This window comes from Cryptomeria japonica, chromosome 10, assembly GCF_030272615.1.
Source record: "Cryptomeria japonica chromosome 10, Sugi_1.0, whole genome shotgun sequence".
In the NCBI taxonomy this organism is placed as follows: domain Eukaryota; kingdom Viridiplantae; phylum Streptophyta; class Pinopsida; order Cupressales; family Cupressaceae; genus Cryptomeria; species Cryptomeria japonica.
The window spans coordinates 788,563,647-788,574,006 of NC_081414.1; the positions used below are offsets into that span (position 1 = coordinate 788,563,647).

General features: G+C 36.7%; 1 protein-coding gene across 1 annotated transcript; it reads left to right on the plus strand.

The window, feature by feature from the left end:
• The first annotated feature begins 5,607 nt into the window (after positions 1–5,607).
• Positions 5,608–8,013, plus strand: LOC131039244 (G-type lectin S-receptor-like serine/threonine-protein kinase At2g19130). The gene has a single exon (XM_057971951.2). The coding sequence runs from the start codon at positions 5,608–5,610 to the stop codon at positions 8,011–8,013; it is 2,406 nt and encodes an 801-aa protein (XP_057827934.2).
• The last annotated feature ends 2,347 nt before the right edge of the window (positions 8,014–10,360 follow it).

Here is a 10,360-nt window from a genome sequence, read left to right on the forward strand (position 1 = left end):
AATTTCACTGAACAATATGCAGATGAGGCATGATAGCATTATTAATAAAAATATGCCAATGGTTTATCAACATGCCTTTGAAGATGTCACCCTTTTTTTTTGTCGTTAAGGGCAATCAAGAGTCAACAATGATCTCATAACTACCCACATAGTTACATGCATTCAAATTGTGAAAGCATAGATAAAGAACATGAAATCTAAGACAAAATGACTTAGAGATGTCATCTCCTAGAAAGAAATGATTGCAGGATGTGCCCAGATTTTGTGTTGAAAATGGCTTTAAGGACCCTCACGGCTTCTACAAAATATGGAGTCATAGCCAATGTGCATGAATTGTTTGACATAATTCTTCAAAGAGATGTCATTCTGAAATAAAATGATTGTAGATTGTACAAAAACTGGATTTCGGGAGGAATGAGCATTGCCAGTACTCTAACCAATTGAATGCATTGCATATATAGTTGGTCAATGGATATTCTTGGTTGGCCTTCATGCTCATGGCAGCTACCTTGAGGACACAATAAATCTTGTGATTATGATGCATGTCAAGTTCGTGGATACTATGTGGGCGTGTGTTCTTGGTGCATGTAGACGTAACAAAATAGTATGATTTTATCGAATATTGAAGCTGTAAATGCCCACGAATATAAATTTGGAACCATGGATGAGGCACGTAATTTGTTTGCTAAAATGCTCTAAGGAAATGTCATAACCTGGAATGCAATGATTTGGCAATGTTGGAGGTTACTACAAAATATGATATTGATCGGGTGGGATAACATATTTAATCAAGTCCTATTTTAGTTACCTCTTTTGGAATTCAAGGTATTGGTGATAATGTTTATGGTAATCAAGAATGGCATGTTCATAAACATTCAAACCTTCAAAATGTTTTTGAATTGGTTCATAAAGAAGAGGAGTTGCTCGATGGATACAATTAGAGTGTATGCTTACAAAGATCAAGTTGTTATCAATGAATGTCTTCACTTCAACGAAATTAATATCATGTTCTTCTTTAGATGTAATGAGCTTTAAGTTATCATTTTGTAAAAGTGATTTATGTCGCCAATTGTAATTAAAGTTAGCTTTTTGGCTTTTTTTTGTGAAAGTTAGGTAAATCCTAACTTGTCTCGAAAAAGGTAGTTACTAGGAGTGGTTAACTTGGGTAGTTATCCTAACTGGCTAACCTAAGTGGTTATTCTAAGTAGTTATGGATTGTTAGCCTATAAATACAAGGCTTTTCATTTGGAGGGGAAACTTTTTACAAACGGGAAACTCTACTGAAATTCTAGGAGAAACTTGTAATGACATTTTGATTTGCACTATGTATAGAAAAGATTTTGGATTTTATATTTCCAAAAGGATAATGAAGAATACATCCTAGTTCGTATGTTCTAAATGTATTCATATATGTTATCATTGCTGATTTCTTGTATGTAAAATTGGTAGTCTTTTTATGCATATGTGATTTGTACAATTGATGTGATGATACACAAGCAACCTTTGGTATCTTGGTTTGAATGTGTTGAAGTATCTTATCTCTGTGTATGTCAAGATTTTTCATTCTTCTTTATCACCATCTCATGGCTAAACATTTTATGTTATAAAGTCCCTTTTTAATTTGTTATAAATGTTGAGAAATCTCAGTTGATGTTCATATGTCTATTATTGGGGTTTCTATCTTTTATTTATTTTTAGTTTTATGTTTTCTCCTTTATGTACTTTTAGGTTAAAAGTACACAAAAATCCCAAAATAACCCCATCATATGAGGGAGCTGCACCTCTCAAACATAGAGGAAGATTGCAATTTGATTGCAATCACTCCAACTGTTGGAACGGTTATCACTGCTCTTTGGGAAAATAGGGTTAATTTTGAAGGAGAATTCATAGTGACAAATATGTTTACCAACAGGTCTACTCCTAGATATGCTTTTAACGCTTCAGATATTTTGTTCTACTCTATGGATCCAAAACCCCAAAAGACTTATGAGAACTGGAATAAAAGGAAACACAGTGTTCTTTCCCATAAACACAATGGTCATGGAAGTCGAACTTGAGATTACAATCATCAAGCCTTCAATAAGGCTCTTATTTTTCAAGGCTTGTAAGCCCTTTTCACCTATCAAGTCTTTGGTTCCATAACATTGTCTTCTCACTTGGGAGCTTCATCTCCAAAGCATTAGCACCTTTAGGTACCTAGAAAGAATGACCATTAGATGTTGAAACAATAGTCTTCTTTTCTACTTGATTTGATGGTGAGGATAAAGAATCCAAAGCTCTCTTCTTGGACTTCATAGAAGCACTATTGCACTTAACCATGCATGCATCCAGCTTATATAGAGTACCAATCCGAACACCCTTAGCAAGCACCATAGAGCCTCTGGTCATCTTACATCTACCTTGCAAGAAAACAATCTACACCCCCACATCACTCAACTTGCTAACTAAAAGGAGGTTTTGTGCAAACCATGAATGTGTAGTACACCATCAATCCACTTCACTCTGCCATCAGTAAATCAGATTTTGAATCTTGCATGACCAATAACCTTTAGGTCACTGTTATCACTCAAGTACACCTTCCCACCATCATATTCTTTGTACTTTGTAAACCAACCCCTGTGAGAGGTCATGTGGAAAGAAGCACTTGACTCAATCAGCCATACATCTTCTAATGCATGGGTTGCCAAGGCAGTGAAAAAGGCATCTACATCATCTTGAGAGGATTTATCTGAATCAAAATAAGAGGCATTCTTGTTTTTATTTTTCTTCTCCTCTTTATAATCTTTCCAAAAATGACCAAATTTACTGCTATTCCAGCATTTAGCCTTCAACATTTTACTAGGAGACTTTGATCTCCCTAGAGACTTTGATTTACCCTTCTTGTCATTTTTCTTGCCTTTCTACATCGTTCTACCATGAGCAACTAGGGCCTCCTTAGCTATCTCATACGATTTCCTTTGCATCTTTTTAGATAACAACAAACCATCCACATCCTCCATCTTGAAAATGGTTGTTGTGCTTCTGATGGCCATCACAAGTTGATCCTATGAGTCTAGAAAAGAACATAACAGGAGAATACATATATTTTTATAATCAATTTTGTCACCGACAAAATTCAATTGAGCAATGAAAATGTTGAATGCATTCAAGTGATCTACAATAGACCCTCCTTCCTCCATCCCCAAAGAATAAAGATTCTTTCCTAGGAATTAATTATTTACCAAGTATTTTCCTTGATAAATGTCACCAAGCTTTTTCCAAAGTGTAGTTGCAATCTTGTCCTCATGGACATTCAGGAGTACTGAATTAGCTAGACAAAGTCATATCAAACCCTTGTCTTTCTGATCCATTTTATCCCAATCATCCTCCCTTATATTTTGGGGTTTTGTCGAATAAACTATGACCCATAGATCTTTGTCCATAATCATGTACTCCATTTTGAGTTTACACAACTCAAAATTGTTGCCATTAAATTATCCATCTCTATTCAGATGAATGTGCTTTCCATATCAAACCTGTAACAAAGTTATGAAATCTTCCTCTACAAAACTCTCACTGAAACTAGATCAGCACAAAAAATCCGTCAACCTAACAACAATAGCAAAGCTGGCCAGGCTCTGATACCAATTGAAAGGAAGCCTACTTGCAAAATAATGCTTCCAAATGCTAAATCTAACAAGAGAGGTGATGCAAAGATTTCTTACAAAGTTTTAAACTATTTCAAATTAGATAAACACTTATAAAACTGATTTAACAAATAAAACCAAACACCAAATATACATGAGAAACCCTTTCAGGAAGAAACCCACACTCCAAAAGCTAGACTCAATTGTATTATCATCAACAATGGTTACAATGCAATGCACATAGCCAATTCTTTTCAGGAGTAGCTACAATTGAGATTTCAAGAACAATTTGGCAACATAACAATGCCTTAGAAATAATCAACCTGTCTCATATAAAAAACAACTAAGGCATCAACATATTAATAGAGCTTATCAAAGAGAGGTATGTGCCCATGGTTTCCAAAACCATCTTCAAATCCCAAGAGGTAAGTTGTGTCACAAGAAACACCTTGCTAATCCAATGACATGTTGCACATAGCAACTTCCGAAGCAACAACACCTATCTCTTCCATAACGGTCATCTTGCCAAATGTAATGTAAGTACAACATAGAAGTTACCATGACCAAATAGGTACCTTCCTTACCTCACACCACTTGTCAAAAGTGAAATCAAACCATAAATGTAGATTGCCAAACTATAACTCTTCATGACTCTTCCACCAGACTAGATACCGTAATAGCCACAATAGAAATTTGTCATAGTCTCAACATAGCAACCTATGACACTAGTTTCCATAAAATTTAGGACTTCCAAAGTGAGGTAAAAAATAAAACAAATAATTAAATTAGCATGTTTGGACTCTGAGGTTGAGACAACTTAATCCCAACACCCATCATATGAAAGAGCTGCCCCTTTTAAATGTAGAGGAAGATTGACATTCTAGAACGATCTCTCCAACTCTTTAAACAATTGTCATTGCTCTTCGAGCAAACATGATCGATTTTGTAGACAAAATTTCAGTGATAAATTTGTTTACCAACAAGGCATTTTATAATGACATCATCAGGTTAAGTGTAATTGCATGAGTGTACCAACAAAAAATCTCATCTTTTAGCTTAAAGTTGACAAGCCTAGTGATTGTCTTTATGAGATTGTTTACATGTGTTGAGGTTACTGTTTGAGGAAAGTGGAAACAAAGAACACTTTTGTGATTTAGGAAGGAAGTTTTGGCAAGGGAATGGATATATGCAAGAATATGTGTTTATTTACCTAGCTTCAAGAGCCAACTAAATGAGAGAAAAAAGAGACATGGGAAAGGAATTGGAAAGAGAGATAATTTCAAGGTGAACCTATGAGTAGACTATGCTTTTTCACCTACACCAAATAACTTGAAAAGATTTATGAAAGAGATAAATTTATATAAGTGGAGAGAAGAGAGAAACACAAAGGTTAAGAAAGAGAGAAAGAGAGAGGATGGAAGAAGCTAGAAAGAGGAAAAGTACTTTATATAATTTTTTGTTTAAGATGTTTCAACTTAATAGATTAAATTTTGAACTTTAAAGAATATACATTAATTGAATTCCAATTATTCATTGACATACCAATTAGAGACCAAGGTTACTACTTATTAATATTATAAATTAAATTTTCATTGGAACATTCAAAAGAAATTGCCTTCATGTATATTACTAGTAATATGTCCATCTTTCGTCCGGGACAAAAGACAAGACTTAGATTTTACCTTAAGCGTAGGGTTTGCGTTTAGAAGACCAGCTTGCGTCTGCGACAGGGTCAAATTGTGCATACGACAGAGTAGCCTCTGTGTGCTGTCAAATTATTTGTTTGTTTGATTCAGAGTTTAGATATCCCCCAGCGTAGAATATTTGGAAGGATGAAAATGGGCACTATGCCATTCAAAGAGGTCCCGAAGTCATTTCCGTGTGATGAACGGCACTACATCAGCCATGTTCATTCATTCCGTAGCCTGTTCGTTTTCTTTTTTATATATATTAAAAAAAAACAGATGCTATGGTTATCGAAATGGCGATGAAGTATTTGGTCCTCGCAATTTCTATAATCATTGCATTCAATAATTTCACTTCATTAGCACTGTGTGGTGGGGATACGCTTCTAGTTGGAGATTCGCTCGCTGGAAATCAGACAATAATGTCAAAGAATGACACGTTTGTTTTAGGATTTTTCTGTCCGAGTGGAACGAATAGTTGGTACATTGGCATCTGGTACGCACGAATGTCTCCGAAGGTCATAGTTTGGGTGGCTAACAGAGATAATCCTGTCAGAAGCATGCCGGGAGTCCTGAAATTTTCAAGCCACCGTCGTCTCAGTGTGTTTGATAGAAAGGGCCGGTCATTGTGGTCGACTGCTATTGGTCTGAAAGGATCGCGGGCAATGATAACCGAATCTGGTAATTTCATTATGCTGGGTTACGGTCACAACAAGTCTGACATTGTTTGGGAGAGTTTCGCTCACCCGGGAGATACATGGTTGCCTGGCATGAGGATGTCGAAAGGCATGAAGCTAACTTCGTGGAAGAGTTTGGCGGATCCTGCAATTGGGCTGTTCTCTTATGGAATGGACAGGTCTTCAGGAATGACGCAGATGGTGATGATATATAACAACAGTGTTCCATATTGGTCAAGTGGAGAGTGGACTGGCAGTTATTTTACCAAAGTTCCGGAGGGGAATGATAATAAGATATTCGAAATGATTTGTGATAGGGTTTCTCCTTCAAGATTACAGTTTCATTTCAGAGTAAAGCCGTCAGGACATATCCTGACAGGGCGAATCCTCTTAGACGAGAATGGCGAGTTAAAAGTTTACCTCGCGATGGATGATGGTACTTGGAATCAGATATGGTCGTCACACCGAGGTCAATGCAGTCAGTTTGAAATCTGCGGGGCGTATGGACTGTGTAATGCCAATGATGTGTGTAGTTGTGTTGAGGGTTTTACACCCAAGAACGGCTCTCAAGGTTGGTGGTCGAGTGGGTGTGCTCGACGAAAACCCTTGCAATGCTCTGTCGAAGCGGGCACAACAGACGGCTTCGTGGAATCCAAGAACCGATACTTACCTGAAGAAGAAGCTCTCTCATACAACAAGGAGCCAACAATAGAAGCCTGCAGGACTGCTTGTCTCAACAATTGCTCATGTACAGCATTTACTTTCATTATTTCTGACCTACCAATCTGTAGGCTCTGGTTAGGGGATTTATTCAAAATGCGCGTTTCATCTGAGAATTATTCCATTTTCATCAGGCTGGCAGCTTCGGAGTTGCCGCACTCGACATCAGAGAGAAGCAGCAAAGCCCCTGTACTTCTCTTTTTACTTCCCTCTGCCATTATTTCTGCTGCCCTTTTAGCTCTCCTTTTGGCCGCATTTATTCTGTGGAAACATCGAAGACTGCAGAAGAAAAGCGTGGAAGAGGACGTGCCAATCTCTCTCAAAACGTTCACTTACAAAGAGCTGAGAATTGCAACCGAGAATTTCAAGCATACGCTGGGAAGCGGAGCATTCGGGTCTGTGTTCAAAGGAACTCTGCCAAACAACACGCTTGTGGCCGTTAAAAGATTAGAGGGTGCTGCAGGAGCAGAAAAGCAATTTCGTGCAGAAATAAACACCATCGGGAGAATACAACACTTGAATTTGGTAACGCTCTATGGATTCTGCGCTGAAGGATCTCGAAGGCTACTGGTATATGCCTACATGCCCAACGGCTCTTTAAATTCCTCTCTCTTCTGTGAAGAGGAAGAAGCAGAGAAGGTGTTGGATTGGAAAACCCGTTTCGAGATCGCACTGGGCACTGCACGAGGACTAGTTTATCTCCATGAGGAATGCAGGGATCATATCATTCACTGTGATATTAAACCGGAAAACATTCTTCTGGATGGTGACCTTCGCCCGAAGATAGCCGATTTTGGGTTGGCAAAGCTGGTGGGCAGAGATTTCAGCCGTGTATTGACGACCACAAGAGGAACTCGGGGTTACTTGGCTCCCGAGTGGATCTCGGGCCTTCCTATCACTCCAAAGGTGGACGTTTACAGTTTTGGTATGGCGTTGCTGGAAATGATATCTGGTCGTAGAAATCTGGACTTGAAGTTGGAGGAGAGCAGATTCTACTTTCCTACCTGGGCTGCATCTCAAATTCAGAGAGGAAACATAATAGGCGTTGTGGATGTAAGGATAGCAAGTGAGGCGAATATTGAAGAGGTGAGAAGAGCCGCTGTGGTTGGAGAACTGTGCATTCAACACGATGAAAATATGAGGCCGAGCATGGGTGAAGTGTTGAAGATACTGGAAGGGACGATCGAGGCTCCTACGCCACAAATCCCGAGGTCTCTACAGCTACTGGTAGATCAGGTAGAAGACGACGACAATGATATGTCTGCTCATCTTCCTTGCATATCAAGTGGTTTTAAGGACGTCTAACGAAATGAATGAAATATTACATTAGATATAGTCTAGATGCTGTGTGTTCGAAAGGACGAATACTATCTTTATGTTGTAATTTAAGAAGTATTAAAAGTGTGCGTATTTTAATATCTTGTATGTTAGACAAAACTAGAACTAGGAGATATTATGACATTATGATTGAGATTTGATATCTTAATTGACTTAAAATAAATCATTTGTTCTAGTTGAGTATTTTTTTATTAGAAAAAAATATGTTTTTATTATTTTCTTTTTAATTTCTTGTCTTTGGGATGTATATTGAAACTTAATAGAGAGCATTTTTATTATTATGTTGAAACTTATACATGTTAAGTATCAGTATATAATTTCATTATTCTTGTATAGTTTGACACAATTTTCAAAGTAGTTTGTGATTAGGATATTTATTTTGAAAATTATAATATAAGAGATTAATTTTTATATTCTATTTGGATTATTGATGTCTTACTTTTAATAATAGGTATTATATTTTTAAGGGTCAAATGTCAAAAGAAAACAATTATTTACTTAAAAATGATATAAACTAAATTCTTTCATTTTTATTGAAAAGATATTAAAAAAAAAACAATTAACCATCTATGTCCACATTTTTCGCCTTAATTTGTTGTCATCATTCACATTCATCTTTCTATTCATGTTATAAAAGATATAATAGTCCTAAACCTATCTTACCTTCTAAGAATGATAACCATGAATACATAGTCTAAAATAAATCAAACTGAACCACAACAGCTAAGAATAAACCCTGTTTATATGAATAAAATTCCTCTTTTCACAATAAAAATATAAGAACTCTACTATAAGTAAACCAAACTAAAATAGACCAGTTGAAATGGAATTATAAACGAAGAGAATGCTATATTGCTAACTCTACATCAAAAGTATGATTTCTTTCTATTTTCTTAATTAGACGGGGAATACTTTTTAATGAAATTCCCTTGCAAAATAGAAATTACATTTAACAACAACAATCCTTTTCATCCTTGTTCTCATTTGTATATATATAATCGTTCCTTGTTCAAATATCCTATAACTCGTTATTGCAGTTTCGTTTTTATCAAACATACAAGACTTGTTCAATTTTCTTCCGTCTTCTACTTGAACGGATATCCAAGTATTTTGTCTGGCCACAAAAGACTTGATGACTGATGGACGGGACTGCCAAACATATCAATTACATTAGAGAACATTGCGCATTTGGTTCCCTTAAATCGTTTTATTCCCAGCTCAAGTACCCTTTAATTCAATTTTGTTCTCACCAAACATAGAAGACTTTTTTTGTTCACTTTGATACGACGGGTCTCTTCCGCTGGGATTGATATCTATGTCTTTTGTCAAGCCACACACAAAAGACTTGACTTTTTACAGTCATACGTTTGTTCTATCTTAAAAGTCTGAGATGCAATAGACAAAATTGCAGATTGATGGATTGGAGTCTGCGCGCTATGGAATGCTATTTTGTTTTGATTGACAGTACGAGCTTCTTCTTACCGTGTTCGAGGTGAGATGCGCACCCGCATAGGATACGTTTCACGAATAATGCGATGCAAAGTAGGTTACAAACTTAGAGGTGTGCTTTACTACTACTTTTTAACACTCTGGTAACATCTGTTAAGTTCATCTGACCTTTCAAAATAATGGCTGAAAGAAAACTTTTCGACTCATTTACGTTTGATTGACGACGCTTCTTCAGCCTCTTAGTTTCTCTATTAAAATTTGGAAACTTCTTTCCCTACATATTTTAAATTTCTGTACTTAAAATAAAAATAAAACTTGGGCACTTTTTTATAGAACGAATTTAGAAATGTGTTTAGCTTTTGTATAGAACTAGAACATGAAAATAGACCGTATGGCAAGGATTTGCCATGATAGGTAGGCCTTGAGCACACCAAAATCTCTTTGTTAGAGGTGAGTGATGTAGGTGTCATATGGGACACCGAGGAATAAACATTCAGTGCAAGCTAATACTACTTAATACTAGGGACCTATCTACAACAACCCACAACATAAATGTCTGGCTTCAGGTCAAGAGGCCTCTGTCAATTTTTAAATAGAACCTAATGTAAAGCCAGAAGAATTTAAGGTGCTCAAAAGCAACTCAAAATTAGTGCTAGGTACCTGATGCCACAACTCAATTGTACGTCTACAACCCAATCCAACCCATCTAAATCCCATCAATGACCAAGTTGGCAAGTGCGTCAGCATCTCCCTTTGCTTCTTGATATGCATGCATGATGAAATAAGCTTAAAAAATTCATAGAATCTCCACAGCTCTATCCTTTAGTGCAGGCAATTTCTACTTTGGGTATCTCCTACTCTTATT

Excerpts from the sequence above, each read along its gene's own strand:
- LOC131039244 (XM_057971951.2), top strand. The coding sequence starts at position 5,608 with ATGGCGATGAAGTATTTGGTCCTCGCAATTTCTATAATCATTGCATTC.